The 20641-nt window shown below is 38.7% G+C and overlaps 1 protein-coding gene across 1 annotated transcript in view; it reads left to right on the forward strand.

The window, feature by feature from the left end:
- LOC150082099 (uncharacterized) overlaps nucleotides 1-20641 on the forward strand; it is a 365646-nt gene that overhangs the window by 182096 nt on the left and 162909 nt on the right. The window contains exons 7-8 of the mRNA XM_090379102.1: nucleotides 5031-5224; nucleotides 13000-13138. Coding sequence (XP_090235228.1) covers nucleotides 5031-5224; nucleotides 13000-13138 — 333 coding nt within the window. The remainder of the gene's footprint in view (nucleotides 1-5030; nucleotides 5225-12999; nucleotides 13139-20641) is intronic.

Below are 20641 nucleotides of genomic sequence, written 5' to 3' on the forward strand. Positions count from 1 at the left end.
TGTATGTATCCCATGCATGTTTCTTCTCTGCCATATGCCTCATCAGTTCATCTCACATCCATTTAGGCCTAAACCTTGAACAATATTTCTTAGTTGGTATGTAAAGCCTAGTAGCTTCCAAGATAAGTTCTTTTAATGCTTCCCATTTTGCATTTGCTGTTGGTAACATCATCAGTTGGTCCCACTGTATAGAATTTAAATACTGTCTCAGTCTATCGTAGTTGCCATTACGAAAGCAATGACCCTTCCCTTTACCCCTAATGGTAGTTACCTCTTTGAGTAAATCCCACTTCAGCACACTGTGATCACTGCCACCTAGTGGTTCATTTATCTGCAGATTCTTAATGCATGAAGAATCACTGCTGCTAATCAAATCAAGAGTATTCCTCCCTCTAGTTGCCTCCCGAACATGCTGATGTAGAAAACAATCATCCAATAAATCCACAAAAGTCTTGCTAGTGTGCGAGTGACCAGCCCCCAAATTCCAGTCAATATCTGGGAAATTAAAATCTCCCATTACAAGACTCTCTGTTTTACTGGCCCACTCTATTTCCCTGTACAGTTTCTTATTATACTCATCAGTCATTAGGCCTATAGCACACTCCTACTCTCAATTTTGATCTCCCAATGCTTATGTCACACCAAACTGACTCGACACTGCGCTGTCCAGCGATGTCCACTGGCTTCACTTCCTGGGATTTTATGTATTTCTTAACTAATAGCATAACCCCTCCTCCCATCCTATCCAGTCTATCCTTTCTGTAGACGTTGTACTCCCCAAATTCCAGTTCTGCATTCCTTATATCTGTGTGACACCACGTCTCTGATATCCCAACAATATCTGCCTTTGATGTTTTGAGCAATACCTCAAATTTATCAAATTTATTTACTAAACTCCTAGCATTGGTGTACATGCAAGTATACATGCACCTATTTCTATTCTTAGCTACCCTAACACAACCCATGTGTTTACTTGTACCTCAATGACTCCCAGCAGTCTCTGAACTATCCTGCATCTTGTTTTTCAGGCTTCTGCTCATTCCAATAGAAGCAGTGCAAGAATCTCTTTCACCTCTGCCAGTGGCTACTGTTAATCTATTCGTCTTTGTCCCCCCCCAAGCTAGCAGTTTTCCGACCCACCTAACACTGCCTTGATAGCATCAGCAAATATTCTTGCACCCTTTCTATTTAAGTGTATCCCATCCCTGTAGAAGCAATCTCTCCTGTTAACAAGTACAGTCTAGGCTGAAAAAAATTCTACCCCTTGAGCCTTGCACAGTCTTTCCAGGGCCGAATTGATCGACAAGGCTCTCATCATATACTCCCTCCTATCGTGTCTGGGCAGAATTGCAGACACTTTCAAATTCAACCCTATTTCACGGCTTTTTTTCAACAGTGACCTGTACTTGTTAAGCAATTCTGCCGGTCTCCTACTCTTGATATCATTAGTTCCAACATGTACAACTATATCACCTTTTGTGCCCTTAAAAGATGATATCTGCTCTACAACGTCATCAATCTTTGCCCCTGGCAGACATACCCTGGTCCTGGTCCACCTATCCTTTTTACAAAGCATGTTCCCCATTTCCGTGACAATAGAGTCACCAACAACTACTAGTTCCTTTGGAACCAGCGCATTCTGCCTTGGGGGTTGCCGCTGTGTTGCTCGATGACCAAGTGCAAGCTCTGGCGTTGATGTGGGCAGCTGAGAGCTTGATGGGCCCCTCAGTTTAGTTCCTTCGAGGGCATCCACCCTGTCCTTCAAGCTCTCATATAGGCCCATAAGAACGCTGAGTTGTTGCCTGATTTCAATACACTCCTTGCATTGTGCACACACAAAGACATCCCCCCATGGCAATGGGGGATGTCTAAATAATTTTAACCCAGTTTTGCATGTATAGGATAGCACATGACATTTAGAATTATCCATATGACTGATGGTGCATGAATCCAGCTTATCTCCAGCAAAATCTTCTGATTCTGTGGCTTTTTTTTGTATGAATCTAGAATATTCCAGAGTTCTAGAATGCTCATCAGTTTTTTTTTTGAAATTCAAGAATATTCTATAATTCTTGAGTATTGTAGAATATTCTATAATTCTTGAGTATTCTTCCTGAATATTCCAGAATTCTAGAATATACTCTATTTCTAGATTATTCTAAACATTAAGGAAGCGTTCTGCAACAAAAAATATCTCACACAATAATAATACGACACAGAAAACTACTTGATGTTTAGGCTTAATTTTAAGGCCTTAAGTGCAAAGACACAAAAGATAAACCATGATCCTTGTAACTGAAACTCTGCTCTTTCCATTGGTTGCAAAAACGAGAAAATTGAAGGTTTCCCACATTAAGATATTAGCCCCTTAGATAGGTCAAACTTGACTTTCAAATTTTGAGCCAATCTTTGAAGGAAAATATCTCAGCCAGAAAACAAGTATAAGAGCTCATATTTAGTTAGGCTGGATTCATGCAGATGTTAAATGGAATGCCCAAAGAAGAAGGTACCAAAGGTTTTTATTTCAAAGTTATGACTTTCAAAAGTCTTGCTTAAATTTGTCGCAACAAATTTTTGGTGCCAGTTTTAGATCGCATTGTAAAAAAAGTGAAGGTTTTTGAGCCTGGACACCAAATGTTTTGTATTCTCTGCCAAAAGTTAACTAGGTATACCAAGTTTCAGAGCACTACCTCTCAGCGTTGTGCAACAGTACTTAAAACTTTGAAAAATTGTGATTTATTCTGCATAACACAAGTGACCTCCACAAAATAGGTGCTGGTGCCTCAAGCATACTATATTTTGAACTGAAATTTTGCACAGCTTCATTTGAAACCTGTTTAAACATCCACACCAAGTTTCAACAAAGTTGAAGATGGTCGAGCAGGGACCCCTAGGCCACTTGACATGGAATGACCCAAGTACAGAAAGACAAAGACAGGCATCAGTGGCTTCAAAACATTTCCAAGTAAACTTTGCCACAGAATAATATAAATTAAAAGGTTAAAAATAGGTTAGCAGAATGGAGAAGCCAAGTGAGATGTAAATACAGTGAAAATTAACTGGTTTTGTAATCATGGCGAGGGGAACTAAGTTAAGAATACGAGTGTTATAGAAGGAATAATAATTAAATTATTCCAATGAGTTGGGATTTATTTTTCCCTTTCCAAATATTATTTACACTATTACTGGTTGTTTTTTAGTATTATCACCCATGATAATTCATTATATTTGGCTTTGGTACTTTTGTCAAGGTTGTGCCATCTTGAATTTATCTAGGGTGGATATCACAACTCAGTCTGTCAGGTTGGACTTTGATATCTACCCTAATTTTGTGTTTTGTAATTAATTAATTATTTCAACTAGCATCTCTGCTATATTTGGCTGTGGAGATACCACACTTCATTGTACATGGTGAATAGTAACAGCCTGAAGATATTTATGATGGTTTGCATCAGTATCTACAAGCCTTTGATAACACTGTGTGCTGATGCAAATAAATGTAAATGTAATTCTTTGCATTTTGTATTTATATATAATTTTGGTGAAATATGCTTTGGGATATGGGCTATATTATATTTGTGCTGATGAAATGTGCTTTGGGATATATTATATTTGTGCTTTCCTGGTTAATATATATTTTTAATCTTTATTTGAAACTAGTTTCATTTACATTCACTCAGTGGCAACTTTATAAGATATACTAAATAATAACAGGATGCATAGTCACATGATCTCAGTGAGGAGCTGAGAGCATGCCATAATGATGCTGGTCCATGTTGACTCAACTGCTTCCTACAGTTGTTGCAAATTGGAGTCGCAGATCTCACCTCTGAAGATCTGGTGATTGGGGAGGCCACTGCCATTGTCTGAATTTGATTATGTTCCTGGAAGTAGTTTTGTACAATTTTGGCCTTGTGATTTGGTAAATTATCCTGTGAAAGAACTCACTCGCACATGGATACATGGCAGCTCTGTCTGGAGAGATGCTTCTGGTTGGTAAAAATTTCCAGATAACCTGTGGCATCCAAAATCGTTCCACTGGTATCAAGAGAGGCCCATTTTGCACCACAAAACTCTTCCCACACCAGCCTGCATTGTTGGCTCATAGAAGGTTGGGTCCATGGGTTCATGCTGTTTTTGCCATTTTCTGGTCCTCAGTCAGCAAGAAACAGCAGTAACCAGAATTCATCATACCACATAATATTTTTCCAATTTTCTACTGTCCATCCATGTTGGCATTTATGAGCCTATTGTAACTGTACCTTCTTGTTTTTTGCTGAGAGGAGTGAAACCTGGTACATTCTTCAGCTGCAATACCCCACCAATCCATGAAAGATGTGAAGAATTGCAGATTTTGAATCATCTCTTTGGTTACTACTGTTTGATTGACTCTGGCTTTTCTGTATCCTACACAAGTCTCGATTGGACTGATATCATTACACCCAAGAGAGTCTTTGCAAAAACCCCATTAGAGTTGCAGTTTCAGGGATGTTTGTTACTGAAGTCCTTTTTTTTTCTTGGCTTATCTCATATTGAGCACATACACAGTATTTTTTTTTTTTTTTTTTTTTTTGTATCTGCTCACCTGCTTTATATCACAGCTGGGCAGGTTACTAAAGGAGTGCATATTTTCAAATAAAAGGATATCTGATAAATTGCCTGTTCAGTGTATAGTTATGATTTTCACAATGTTCATTTGTTGTACATTGGTGCTGGAGGATTAGTGCGTTTTTTTTTTTTTTTTTTTTTTTTTAGTTTTGGGTCATCAGTACAGATAGATGAGTTTACTTCTGTTCAATTTGACATCCATATTACTCACAAAAGTTTCTGTAGTTACCTGAAGAAGTCGTAAAATTGTTAAATGTTATGTTATTTTAGATGCTGTGTTATCCCAGCTATTTTATAAACTAGAAATGAGTCCTTGTGGTCAAACAAGTTGAACAGTGCTGTTTTAGCTGCCTATCTTTTTTTAGACAAGCTAATCTTGAATGGCAGTGGCCTTGAAAAAATTAAATTCTATTATTTTACAGTTTATTTGGAGAAGAAGACAGAGATTATCGTCAGTTGATAGATCAAGGTCCAAGGAAAACTTCTCACACAGGCTGGGCACAATACAAAGCTGCTCATCCAGATGAATTTAAAAGTCCTCTAAGACCAGTTTATGACAATGTTGACTCACATGAACAAGTCCTACAAGATCAAGATTTTAGGCATAACACAAGAGGTATTTAATAGAAAATTATATATTCTTGATTTCAGATTGAATTATGTTTTATCAGTAGCTTTTAGTTATATTGAAACAAAAAAATTAGCAATAGCTATTGCTAATTTTTTTTTGTTTCAGCATAATTAAAAGTTAGAAGCATGTACAGTATAACTATATGGAAGTAAGCATTGGAGTACATTTCATTACTTTTTAAGAGAGTGGTTAATTTTTGAAATTTATCCACTTGGCTGTTTCATTCTTTTGTCTCTTATTGGGCTAAGTAAGAAAAGGAGGTGTGATCTGAATTAGATTGCTCTTTTATTTTTTTTTATATTATATTGGTGAATAAAGTGATGAGAAATTGTTAATGCAATCATGTTTATATTTTTCAAAAATGATCTTGTATATTTCTGATGTGGGTGTTGAATGGCATTCCTTATCTTCACCGTGTGTGACATTTTGTTTAATAAATTTGGAAGTCTTAGTATCAGTAAATGATGCAGGAAAACTTATACAACATCAGCAAAACAAAATAAAAACTTCCCATATCGCCTACCCATCCTCTAGAGGTCTGTACGGAACTACATTTTTTATTTTTACACAGCCTGAAGTCTAGGCAGCCTAACCCCCCAAGCCAGAAATTTATTTTTCAAATTGATTACCCATACCCGAACTGATTTTAACCCCAATCTTATCTTTTGTGTGAGACTTTTTATATAAATAAAATCACTAGCATTAGTTTCTGAAATTTCATAATAATAAAAAAAAAAATAAAACTTTCAGATTCAAAATTCATTATTAATAAATATATAATGATAATAATTATCCAAAATAATAATCAATATTAATTATAAAAAAAAAAAGGAAGTGTAATAAATTTTCAATTTACCATACTGTCAATACTGTCACTACTTAAATTGGTTCGGCGCTCTTGCACTGCTAATCTGGCTGAACTAAAATTTCTTTCAGAACTTGCAATGCTGGCAGGAACACAAAGTACATGCCTAGCCACTTTGGACAAATATTTGAGTTCACCCTCATGATTTTTCCACCATTCCAATAGGTTGTTGGGTTGAACATGGCACATCAACATGCATATATGTATTAATTTCGTCATCATCTCTTCAACAGTGTCTTAGAACATACTAAAGTCTAGTATTTTTTGCTTTCTTTGTAACAGGTTTCTTGTTGTCATTGCTACACTGGTCTAAATGTACTGGTGCTGTTTTTGGCATTGTTATAATTGAGGATATTGACTCTTCATTATGTTTATATTCTTCGATTAAATCTATTACATCCTGTATTGTTTTCTCATTTTTCTTTATCTGACAGCATCTTTAACTGGCTGAAATTTGGCCATACGAACGATGCGATTCTATGGAATTTATATATTGCAAACTTTTCATTTAAAAGTTGACGAGTTTTGTTTTTTAGTTCAATCAGATCATTAGGGCCAGAAACCGAAATTGTCAAGTGATTGAATAGGCTAAATCTTATTGGAAAAACAATATTCAATATGCATCACCTTTAAGTTGCAGCTTCTTTAAATGGTTTCAGGAAACTAATCGGCATTTTAAGACTGTCTTGTTGGATATGGACCATTCTTTCTTTTCCCCCTACATTTGATGCTAATATTTGTAATTTCGTCATAGTTGACATCAAAAGATTCGTACATGTCAATTCTACTGTTCCAGCAAGTATTATGCTCTTGATGAACGGTGGTTTTCAGGTGACAAACAAGACCAAACTAGTTAAAGGTGAAATTACATTGCAAACAGCCCAAGTTTTTCATGCCACATAAACAAGTGGTGAACAATGTACAATGCATGTGGTGTCGAGTCAGTGATTTATCAAACTTTTGCAAGTAGCTTGAAGAAAACCATTATCCTTTTATATAAAAACGGAATGTTGTATTCAAATGTAGACACAAAATAAAATTAAAATCTCTTCTAGAGAGTTTGAATAAGGGCAACTAAATTGCTTTTGGTGTCTTAGGCATTGTCTTTACACCTTTGGGAAAGAGTTTAGAGAAGATTTGAAGCTCTGAATGATATGAATGAAATGAATCATGGGAGGTGCAAGTACTCACAAGACAGTTTGAATGGGCACTTTGGCAGTGCAAATACTGTAAAAGTGGGTTCTCTGATCACTGCCCCCCCTCCCCCCCCACACACACATCTATATGTAATTTGAACTTACTAATCTCTGTTACTAGGAATCATTTAAGACAAAAAAAAAAAACAAAAAAACCCCTACATATTTAGATATCTGAAAAATCTGTTAAAGGTGGGCTACAATGCAAAATAAATGCACAGAATAAATAATGCACTTGATCTTGCATAAATTCAGAATTTTCACCGGGTTGGTGTTTCATTTTGTTTATTTTGCCCTATTTTGAAATATTATCCTTCATGGCATGTTATTCAAGGTGAATATTTATAAATTTTACAAACTTGAATATGTGGAGGAGGAAATGCTATACATTCCACGTGAAATTAGAAAAATAATTAGTTTATTGATCTCTCTTTATCATACTTGAAAACAGAATCCTAAAGTGAGTTCAGAAATATAGTCTACAAATTGCAAATTAATTTTGTGTATGGAATGTGCTTGGTATGGGAAATTTTGTTTCCTATATTATAGAAATCACTAAGCTAACTATATCATTAATTTTATGTAGAGAGCAATGTTTTTATTATAATTTTTAGCAGTTAAACAATCCACAGTGCGTCCTTCAGGCAATACTTTATAAACTTGGCTAACTCTTGGCCAGAAGTTTTCTGAAACATTGAAAATATGTTCAGGATGGTTATAACTTAAAGGTGTGAATTTGGCTACTTGTAGAAGCAACACTACAGATCACCCAGAGCTGAAATTTAGAATAAAAAGTGTCTTTTCAATGTGCAGATGTAAGGCACACAAAAAGTGACACTAGAGTGTATTTGGTATTGCATACAGTCAGTATGCAAAGTTACTCATGGCATGATGAGTGATGCACTTGTTGTAGATGCAGTAAAAGCATGTATAACTGCAGAGCAATCAGAAGTCAACCTACTACTGCAATTAAAAGATTCCACTGTTTTGGTAAAGCTCTTTACCAAAACAACAGTAATATTTTGGCTGTGCTTTGGGATTACCTCTGTTTAAAAAAAAAAAAAAAAAAAAAATCCTTTCCATTTGCATGATATGTTGAGGAAATTCACAAAGAAATGGTCTTTGTTCTGTGGCTTCTGGTAGAAAATGCCACCCAGTTGTGACAGCTGTAGTTTAGAAAATCACTGTTGCTATGGCTGATGGTGTCACTAGAAATGTGCACTTGCCCACTAGTGTCAGAACAATGTTGTGAAAAGTAGATATTCCACGGGCAAAAGTCTAAAGTGTTTTGATTCCTCCTGTAATCGTTACCTTATAAATCCTACTTGCTGCACTAGTTAACTCCATGCAGAGAACAACACCCAGACTCTACAGTTTCTGGGTAGGATGGAGATAGATAATGTATAGCCTTAGAACATTATGTGTACAACTTAGCAGGAAATGAGGTTCGTTTCTGGCTACCTGGCAGGATGAATACCTATGACTGCTGGGTATGGGGGAACATTATGTTATTGACGAAATTCCTTGCTAGTGCTCATGTTACTTTAGGCATGTGAGCTCAGAGTAAAGTTTAAAATTTGCCCATTCTTCAAGGTGGTTTGAGAATGTGATGCCGAAATATGTACTTTATGAGTGAATGTTATTATTATAATTTTCTCTGATACCTTATCAGGATGGAGTTCAACTTCACATTATTACTCATTGAACTACAGTTCAGTGAGTAATAATGTGATATTGACAATGGTCACGATGTTTTCCTGCATTTTCTCCATATTTTGCCATTTATATCTCAATCCTGAATTCTGTTTATAGGGATATCTCAAGAATGGGGTTTATCAAAGCAATATTCAGTCTCTTGTTGACCTGAAGGAAAGCATTATGTCAAGGAAATTCAAAGAAATGATTTGTTCTGTGGCTTCTGGTAGAAAATGCCACCCAGTTGTGACAGCTGTCGTTGAGAATATACATTTGCACTGCATTCTATATTCATCTACAGTCACACATGAGGAGTTATTCAAGGAGGAGAAGGCCAGATGTTTATCAGACTCTAACAAGGAGTTAAATGATTTTGTAATAACTGAGAACAAAGTGGAGGAGAAATTGTTGAAGTTAAACATAAGAAAGGTACCTGGGACAGATGGGATCTATCCAGTATATTAAAGGGGGCAGCAAAGGAAGTAAGCAAACCCTTAGCCATAATTATGAGGGCATCCTTAGATTCAGGGGAAGTTCCCACTGACTAGAGATGTGCAAGTGTATCTCCAATTCACAAAGGTGATCAAAGGGTGACACTAGTGATCACAGACCTGTTTGACTTCTATTCTAGGGAAAATAAAGAAGCATTTCAGGATCATCTAGACAAGACTGCAGTAATAATTCAGACACAGCATGGGTTTGTTAAGGGGAAAGTTTTGTCTGACCAATTTGATTGGATACTGTGATGTGGTCAGAAAGGAACAGGAACCAAAAAATAATTTTAATATCATATACTTGGATTTTAGGAAAGCTTTTGCTACTGTTGCACATGGAAGACTACTGTACAAATTGGAGTGGTATGGCATTAAGGGCAAGTTACTGCAATGGATAAAGGGATGGTTGAGTGGGAGACAGCAGAGAGTGGTAATAAATGGACACTGCTCTACGTGGACTAATGTTATTAGCAGAGTCCTCCAGGGTTTGGTGCTGGGCCCATTGTTGTTTTGTATGTTTATCAGTGATATTGATGAAGGTATGTCAAAGTTTGTGGATGATACAAAGGTTGGCAGGGTTGTTAATAACAGTATGCTTCTGCAACAGGATCTGGAAAGGTTGGGCAGATGAGCTGATGTGGCAACTGAAGTTTAACATTGACAAATGCAAAGTACTGCATGTGGGCAGCAGTAACCCCAGAGAAATGTACGAACTGGTTGGTATTTTCTCAAGGTAGTAGAGAATGAAAGAGACCTGGGGGTAATTATGCAGTCAGATATGAAGTTTTCTGAGCGGTGCAGACAGGCTGCCAGAGTTGGTCATCTGGTTTTGTCAATGATATACAGGAATTTTACTAGCAGGGATAGGGAGGTGATTATCTCCTTGTATAAGGCAGTGGTCAGGCCACACCTTGAGTACTGTGTACAGGTCTGGAGGCCTCATTTCAGTATGATGTAGAGTTACTAGAATGAGTACAGAGAAGGGGAACAAAGGGGTGTTCTTATGAAGAAAGGCTTTTAAGTTCTGCAAATTGCAGTGTCTGGAGACTAGTTGCCTGCGAGTTGATCTGATTGAGTTGTATAAGGATTGAGGTGTATAAGGAATGGATTGAGCAAGCTTAATGCTGATGGGATTCTTCCTCTTGCTCAGATTACAAACCTGAGGGGAGAAATTGAGGAAAGACAGTTGTCAAATAGATGTGAAAATTTTCCTTTAGTCACTGGGTAGTCGATTGCTGGAACAAACTTCCATCTGTCATTGTGGAAGTTGATAGTTTAAATAAATTCAAGGAAGAACTGGACAAACGTTTGGAGCGAATGGATGAGCAGGCTTAATGCTGATGGGTGAAATGGGAAGTTTTTTGTTTTTTTTTAGCTGATGCTGTATAAGCTTGCTTTCTTGAATCATATGCCTCTACTAATGCTAATGCTAATTATATATTGCACTTTGTTTACACTGAGTGATCACCGAATTATGATCACCAATCTATTACTGTGTTGGGATGGCTGCCATTCACTTGGATAAGAGCTGCTATTTGCCTAGGCATTGACTCCACTTGATGTCTGAAGATGTCCATATGGATCTGCAGCCATGCTGCCTGCAAAGCTTTCCAGTGTCAGAATAGATGACAACTGTCATCTATTCTGCATGTCCATGTGCCTCACTTCCTGTTCCAAAGATTCCCACAGATGTTCAATTGGATTGAGGTCAGGCGAATTTGGAGACCAATCAAGATGAATGACATTATCATTCTGTTCCTCAAACCACTTGTGCATAGCACGGGCCTGATGACATAGTGCGTTGTTGTCTTGGAAGATCCTGTTTCTGTTCAGGAGAAAATGCAACATGGCAGGGTGCACATGATCTCTGAAAAGCTGTCAGTAGACCTCACTAGTGAAACGTTGGTCCGTACATACCAGGGGTCCTAGTTCTTGCTAGCAAAATATGCTCCATGTTAACCAATCACTGCCACCTGACTGGATAGTGAGCACCATGCATGATGGGTCTTTGGATTTGTGTTGCTTCTGTCATGCACGAAAGGTCTATGGACTTCTTTTGCTTGTGCTATGCACAAATGCATCCATCGGTGTGTTGCACAAGGTATTTAGACTCACCCGACCAGCACACTTGTTTCAGTCCTCCAGTGTCCAACCAGAGCATTGTTGACACCACAGAATTCACCATCGACGATGATCAGCAGTGAGGAGAGGATGTAATCATTTATATTTTTTTGGCAGGAGGTGGTTTGACCTGTTTTATACCATTCTTTTTTACATCTTAACCACAGTGGGTTGTGAGCCGCTGTGGTTAAGATTTACAAATATGGTGTTGAACAGGTCATGTTTCATGGACACGACATGCCTTTCTGATATGGAATGCACAAGCCTCCAATGCACGAGCTTCCAGTCGTGCCCTTTTGAAACTCCATGATTTCTTCACTACATCCCATAAATGCTTTCATCACTTTGGCTTCTTATACTTTGAGTTATGCAGCATAGTCCATTATGAATGGGGCGGTCATAAATTGGTGATCACTGAGCGTATATAAGTATGTATGCCAAGTGGCCACTTTATTAGGTACATTTCCCCAATAATCAAGTAATATCCACTCAACATCCTTTGGCTGGAGAAAAAAAGAAAAGAAAAAGACAGCTCGATGACCAAGGCTGGCGAGACGTGTAGGTTAACACAAATGCTACAATTAGTCGAATAACAATCCAATACAACTGTGGTAATCAGAGACAGTTCCAAATGCACAATTCTTTGTACCTTTTCATAGATAGGGGGTCACATATGAAGACCAAACCAGGTTCCACTTCTGTCAGTAAAAAACAAGAAGGTACTGCTGCAGTGGGCTAGGGAATACCAACACTGGGCAATGAAAAATTGGAAAATTTTACCTGGTCTGATGAATCTTAGTTTCCCCCTGTTTCACACTGGTGGGAGGATGAGAATATGGCAAACAGCATGAGTTTGTGGATTCATCCTGCTAGGTGCTGACAGTGCAGGATGGTGGTAGTGGTATTAATGGTGTGTAAAGTTTGCGGTGCACAATTGGGCCTCTTGATATCAGTGGAGCAACATTTGGCTACCACATGTTTTCTGGGAACTTTGTCCAACCAGACAGGTCCCTTCAGCTCTGCAGTTCTTCTGACATGATAAGTCCAGAATTTTGAGAATTGGTTCTAATAACTTGAGAGTGAATTCAGCCTACTGCAGTGATCTTTCTAGTTACCAGATTCACTCCAATTGGGTACATATGGGATTAGGTGGAACAATCTCTTTGGAGTAGAGATCCATAACCATTTAATTTTCAGCAACTGTGGGAAGCCATTGAATTAACATGGACCAGGATATCCTAAATGCTAAAGTGGGGGAGACCTTGCTAATAAATAGGTGTACCTAATGAAGATGCCACCCCACCCAGTGTATATAAATTTGATATTCACAGTACTATATTTTTATTATTCATGGCTTGAAATATATATATTTTTTCTTTCTTTCTGAAGAACTGTCATTATCAAGGAAATTTTGTGGACCCAGAGAACATCCTGATGATCCTCGTAAGTGGGGCTTTGATAGGCTTGGCCGACCTTTATTAAGTCGAATGCGTTATGAGAAATTTGGGAAACATTCTTCATTTAGCAGGTAAGTATTCTTTGTAAATTTGAAATATCTCAATTATCTGTTTCAGAATTTGTGTGTCAAGATTTTTTTTAATGTACATCCAATCAACTTTTTAGGTATACATGTAAATAAACTCAGATTTGCTTATAAATCTTGTTGATTACAGTTGCATAGGGTAACTATGATTCAAGAAAGGTTGAATATTTTAATGTGTGTGTTCCAGTTTGCACCTAAGATACATATTCATTGAAATATTTCTTTATTAAGCCCTTCACTACTGTATTAGGGTGAATGTCTGGCCTTTATAATATATGCTTTAGCTAAGAGTACAACCTGCAAACAATCTGGAAAGATAATTTTTAAAATTATCAGTAGTCAAATTGCATTCTAGTGACAAAATATAGGACTATAACTTTGCATGGCATCAGCATAATGACTGTTTGGCTGTAAGCATGCACCCCAGTGTTTTACAAATGTGACATAGCTACAAGTGCTTTGAGATAATTTCTAAAAGTTTAAATGCTAAAAGTTATTTTTTTCTTTTGTTTATTTTATAATTAAATATAAATTTAAAAAAAAAATTTTCTTATTACTATATTTTAATTTAGCTAAATTATTTTTTGAACACGATAACATGCTCTTCATTAGTTTTACCATTATGGCATAAAACCAACCCTTTCCTTATTTATCCCACGAAGTCTCTGAAAACCCCTTCAACATAAAAGATTGAAAACTGCCTTAGCCTATTCTTGATATTGATGGGAGTAGCAAACTACAGATGAAAAGGCAAAGAGTATTTTTGTTAATGAAAAGACTTTTAGCAAGGTCCAATTTTGATTTAATTGAAAAGGTTAGGGAGGAATCAAAAACTGTTTCACACTGTAACGTCTCATAGCTTCTGTTGTTTATAGGCAGGCTAGTGTGCAAGTAGTAGCTGTGGAAGAAAAGATAAAAGCTTTTCAAATGGCAGTACAGCAATTCATGAGATAGACTCACAACTTGAGAGAACGGTGCCACTTGAAATGACTTGTCGTTTCTCCTTCAAACTTGCTGGTTTTGGAGGCGTTGCTTAGCATAGATTAAATGATGTACATGCAAACTTTCCATACTAAATTGAAAGAAATAGGAGGCACACGGATTTTATATGCAGAGAGGATCCTCAGATGAATCAAATACTTAAATATTTAAGGATTCAATTAAACATGCATATTTGTATATTTTTAACTACTCACACATGTGAGTCAAATTTTCTTAAATTATTTATATTTTTCATAATGTATATAATATACAATCAGTTGTGATATGCATAATTTATGCAGATATCTTGTGTGTAATGAGACTTGGATGACAAAACTCTTAAACCTCACTGGTTGCTCCACCTTGATAAAATGAAATGTCTGGCAAACTATATCTGTGCCTCCCTTTCTTGCATGTACTTTGATGTGTGGAATAATAATATTATAATATATACTAGGGGGCTTTGCCCCTTCTCTCTGCACTCGCTTCTTTTGCTAAAATAAAATAATTATAGAAGCTTTCGACTATGACAGAGGCTATGAATACATAAATACGTTACATGTGGAAATAAAGAATGGTACCGTTTGGTCATGCTAGATAAACAAAGCGTGCGTGCACGAGGTTTATCTAGCATGGCCATGCTTAAACAGAAGCTTGTTTTACCACAGAAAAACAAGCTTCTGTTACGTATTTTAGTATTTGTTACGTATTACCACGTAACCTGCATCCCTCTTCTCCCATTGGTTGAATAAATATCACTAGGAGGAAAATTATTTTAATGTATAGAAAGATAAGCATGTAGAAAAAAATCATAACTAATATCTAAATGAAAATATCCCTTGTGGATTGCATCTATTCATTGGTTTTTAATACTACTCGATTAATCTTCAGTATTTCAAATTATAAATTTATGATTTGAATTTTATTTTGAAAACTTAGGGTATTGAACAATGCATGGCTGTTCTTCTTCCAGTCATTCTTCTGTAGCTGCGCAATGTCTGTACATTACCTGAAATATATTAAATAGAATATTGAATAGTTTTTAGATTAACATATTTAAGCACGTTTTTGTTTCCACAGAAAACCCTTACAGATTTATGATTATGCTATTTGTAAATTTGTTTACATGGTAAATTTTTTTTCACTTAGTTATTATACAGAAGTTAATGAAAAACTTCATGAACATTAAAAAATAATATTTGGTAGAATGGGAACATTTGACTTGAAAAGGTTGGGAACCACTGTCAGGTTATTAGGTACTTGGATTACAATTTGTGTGTTCATCAGAAGTAACTGATACATTTTGAACAAAACAAACTTACATATATCTGTTTTACACATTTCAGAGCTTTATCTTAAATACTGAATGCAGTAAATTTGCACCTTCAGTGTTATACACTCTTGAACACATTAAGCAAAATTCATCATAACTTTCAGAGCTAACTTTCTCTGTTTATCCCATCAATTTCTTCACGAATATACACTGTCCAGTCAAAGCATTGACCACCTACCTCAGCAGTTCTCAAACTGTGCGTTGCAACGCCCTGGAGAAGGGCCGTAATTTACAAGGGGCATCATGGCTGATGTAATAGTTTGTAAGATTTCCATGGCAGATATTAAAAATGTATTAAGGATGATTTTTTTTGCTATTAGATATCTACTACTATTTGATCTGTATTATTAATGTAAATAATTATAGAAAATATTTGGGGTATTTTTGACGAAGAGAATGCATTGTGTTCCCTGACCGTATTCTTGTGATCCAGTTACTACGAGTGATTGTTTCGGGTATTTTTGCACATTATTTGACCTTGCATGAGTCTGAATTATTGTATTAACATATTAAATATAAGAAATTGCACAATTATAGATGTTTTACTTCAAGGGAGATGCCGGGAAAATTTTACAGGTCAAGGGAGTCGTGGGCTCAGAAAGTTTGAGAACCACTGACCTACCTAATAGTGGACATGTCATGTCCTTCTCTTCATGTCATGTCCTTCTCTTGCCATTGTACTACTGTCACATGGTGAGGAATGGACTCTATAAGGTCTCTGAACATTGCAAGACATTCATTCCACGTCTTCAGGATTGCATCCCATAGATCTGTGATATTCTCTGGTGGAGGAACAAATACCAGATCTGTTAATCCCCATAATCCCAGCACTGTTCTATGGGGTTCACATTCAGCAAATTTGATGTCTAAGGTAGCATCTGGAAATTACCTTCGTGTATGGCGAACCACTTGCAAATGATACCAGGAACATGGTATATTGTTCTGCTGGAACATGCCTATGCCATCTATGAAGACACTCATGATGGATCCATTGGCTGATCAGGTGTGCCTGATCAGCCACAATGGATAAGTAGTTTATAGCATTCACTGTGGTATGAGGGGTCCAAGGGATTCTCAGGAAAACATCACCCATACCAAAACACTACTGCAACCTGCCTTATTCTGTTGGACCAGAACATCAGAGTGATTCCTCTTTGCAGTTTGTCACCATATCCTCCACCAATCATTCACATGGAATAGCAGGAAATGCGATTAATCAGAAAAGGCAACTTTTTTTCCTGATCATCAGTGGTCCAATGATGCTGTTCAGATGCAAATTTTAGGCATCGTTGGTGATGGGAGGCCATAAACATGGGTACCTAGACTTGATGCCTATTCTGTAGGCCAATAGGGAGGAGGGTTCACTGAATCATGGCCTTGGAAACACTACTAGTCATCCCCTGGTTAAATTTCATGGTCAGCTATTCCACTGCTTTCCATCTGTTGGCTCACACAAGGTGGGATAGCCTATGTTCATTGATGAGGCATGGGTGCCTGTCGTTGGCCCAACAACTGCTGCTGCTGTCCACTGCCTGTCTGCCTTTGAAACACCTTAACTAAAGTATTCTGTGAACAGCATACAGTATTGATAATTTCTGAATACTGCCACCCTTCAACTGGTACCTCACAATTATCCCTTTTTCGAATTTTGTCAGATGACATCCCTTGCCTATGTCAATCCAATACTTTGTATGGCTGCATGCCTCGAACCTGCAGTATCTCACATTTACCAGGTATTACCATGAGTATAGTGGACATAGTGTTTTTTGTTATGCGGTTCCCGTGGTTTCCCACAAATCCGCGTTAAATACTCTGTTAACATAGCAAAGCCAGTCAGTGTGGGTTATGTGTGAGTAGTGTGTTGTTTGTGTTGTTTGACTGGCCTCTTCATTACTGGGAGGCGCAATCACCAGGAAGGAGCCTCCCAGCATCCGTCCACTGGCACGAGGAGCCGGACCAGGGAGTAAAAGACATCTGATGGGCCGTCCACACTCTTGCAGGAGCAAGAGTGGGGAGGGCCAAGGAAAGAGCGGAGAAGAGACAGGAAAATGGAAGACAGACAAGATAGCGAGGATGACAGAGTGTAGGCATCCTCCCAGGCGAAACAGAGCAGGAAGAGTGCTAGGTGCCGTTGTGGGAGTCCTGGAGAAAGACTGTGGGTAGGAAGAAGAGAATAGGTAAAGTTCAAATTAGAGTCCAGGATCGTCACAATGGAGAATCACGGAGCGGCGTCGACAGGGCTGTCCGCCATTTGCAGTTTCATGTCTGGAAGTTTCCGGTGCTGGGTATCAGTTGCTGTCTAGAGGAGGTTATCCAGGAGTAGTGTTCGGGAGTTGCAGGTGATGCCAGCGACGACGAAAGACCTCGTTGGCATAACTGGTCAGTGCACGGAAGGCATCATTAGATTCCAATAACTTGGTTTCTGGCCGAAGTGATGTAGTGTGGAGGTCTAGGAGTAGTTGGTTTCTTAGATCTAAGTATACGTTGCATGAGTGCATCACGTGATCCCAGTCTTCAGGTTCTCCACAGGTACAGAGGGCATCCTCGACTAGGCCGAACTCTAGAAGGCGTCTCTTGAAGGACCAGTGGCCAGTTACTAGGAAGGAAGCATAGACGTTAGGGAAGAACCAAGTGGAACGTTGCTTGTTGATGTAGGTTACCACAGGAAGGAAAAGTTTAGTAGTTGCACCAGTTGGGGAGTTATTCCAGCGGGTTTGCCATAAGTTTATGAATTGTAGCCACACACGTTTATGTTCCTGTTTGATGTCGATATCGGTACGGGTTTGAATAGTGAGGAATTCAGCTTCCTTATTCTTCTTGATGGCATGAGAAAGTCCGATAAAAGCGACGTGGAGGTCCAAATGGAGGCGGCCTGTTAGTAGCTGTAGGGCGGCAGTTGATGTCGTTCTACATGCGCGGGTCATTTGTAGTAGCATAAGTCGTTGAATTTGCTGAATTTTACGTTGAGCATGCACTAAAGTCATTCGGTGGTACCATACTGCAGCTCCATATGTGACAATTGGTATAAATACTGCTGAGTATAAAAGGCGTTGAGTTGGTCCTTTAAGACCCCAGTCCTTGCGGGTAAAGCATGCTAACATAGTGATGTAATTTTTTATCTTTTCTTTGATAGCTTGGAAATGAGGAATGAAAGTTCTCCTGTCGTCCAAAATTACTCCTAGGTACTTCACCGATCGGTAGTTTTTCAGTGGGCGGCCATTAAAACGTATGGTAGGAGGTCTGGAGAAGTCCAGTTTGCCTTTTAATAGGAGGGTTTTGCTCTTCTCAGTGGAGACTGAGAGTTTATTTTCCGTGGCCCATAAGGACAGAGCAGCGAGAACAACCGTAGCCTGGGTTTCTATGGTGGCGCAGGTGGGGCCCTCAATGATAATAACCATGTCGTCGGCATAAGAAAGCTGAGTAGTGTGTGGGTAGTCCCTCAGGAGCCAGTTGTCGAGTATCATATTCCAGACAGCTGGCCCCAGGATGGAGCCCTGGGGACAGCCTCGGGTTAGATGTCGGGTGATGCAGTGATATTTTGTTTTGATGCTGACCTTGTGGTTAGAGAAGTAGCTTTTGAGGCAGTGGTAGAAATTGCAAGTACAGTTAGAGACTCTGGCCCTCTGAAGAACGCCCGGCCACCACACTGTGTCAAAAGCTCCTTTGAAGTCAATGAAGATTGCCAGTACATAAGTTGCATCCGACTGTTCTGTAACTTTGAGGGTTTTAGATAGAGCATCAATTGTGGAGCACCCTTGTTTGAATCCAAATTGAAGCGAGGATGCCAAACCACTGGCTTCATATCGGGGTTGGAAGTGGGAGAGCAGCAGTCTCTCAAAAACCTTGCCGAGAATGGGAAGCAGCGCAATCGGGCGATATGCCTTGGAAGTACCTGTGGGATCCTTAGGTAAGAGCCTCAGGTTAGCATGCTTCCAACATGATGGAAAGTTACCCTCATTCAGACAGGTGTTGAAGAGCTGAAGAAGTATCATTGGAGCTATGGCCCAGAGATGTTGCACAGTCTCGCCTTCAATAAAATCCAGACCAGGAGCTTTACCTTTTTTGATTTTTTTAATTGCTGCATCGACTTCTTCCTCTGTGAATGGTTCCTCCATATTGTCTGGCTGGAAGCTGGAATTTTGTACTGCTATCTTCCTGTGGATGTCAGTGTCAGAGTTGGTGTTGTCCTGATATATTAGTTCATCCAGAATCCAGTTGATTGTATCTTCCCAGTGTGTAGTCTCAGAGCAGACAGTGTATGACATTTGTGGATCCCAGCTTATTCCTCACGAGTTTGTGGACTAAACCCCACGGATTCCGGTTCCCCTCAGTCTCGACAAGGGAACGCCAGGAGCTTTGCTTGGCATGGTAAATTTTGTTAGTATATTCACGGCGGACTGCTTTGAATCGGTCTCTATACTGTTCTACAATGTGAGCAGGTTCAGTCCTTCTCTTGCGTTGGTATTCTTTCCGAGCACGCTTCAGAGAATTGCGCAGGTTAGTGAGTTCCTGCGACCACCATGGAACAGATCTTGGTTTCCTGGAAATTTTTTCATGGAAGCCTCTGAAGCTTTGAGGAGCAGACTTTGCACAAAGTCTGTTTTCTGCGCACTGTTCATTGATTGGTAGAAGTTGCTAGCTGGGTCATGAAGAGCATCTTGAATTACATTGTCAAACTGGTCCCAGTTTGCTGTTTTAGTAGAGAATCTTACAATATCCTGGATAGGCACTTGACGAGGGAGGGCAGAATCTGTGACACTGTAAATGATGAGGCGATGGTCGCTAGTAGTGGCTGTGTCATGCACCTGCCAATGGAGGAGTCTATTGCGAAGAGAAGAAGTAGTTAGTGTGATGTCCAGGTTAGACTCTCCAGTTCCCGAAGAGTAGGTGGTTGGTTGTCCTGGTCTGTTGATGATTTCAAGGCTGCGTGAGGCAGTGAATTCATCTAACATATCTCCTCTTGCATCGGTAGAGGTGTTGAACCATTGTGTTGACCAAGCATTCGAATCTGCGGCTATGATGACATCAGTGTTCTCCAGGAGGTCAAGGGCTTGTTCTAGTCGAGCTATGTGCGGGAGGATATCTGTACCAAATTGGAAGTATGCTGCTAGGACCGCAATACGGCTGAAGCTGCCTTCTATTGTTGCCCCCGCTAGGTGGCGAGTGCAGAGTGA

The sequence above is a fragment of the Mastigoproctus giganteus genome, chromosome 8 (genome assembly GCF_048544385.1).
Source record: "Mastigoproctus giganteus isolate SK-2022 chromosome 8, ASM4854438v1, whole genome shotgun sequence".
Classification (NCBI taxonomy): Eukaryota; Metazoa; Arthropoda; class Arachnida; order Uropygi; family Thelyphonidae; genus Mastigoproctus; species Mastigoproctus giganteus.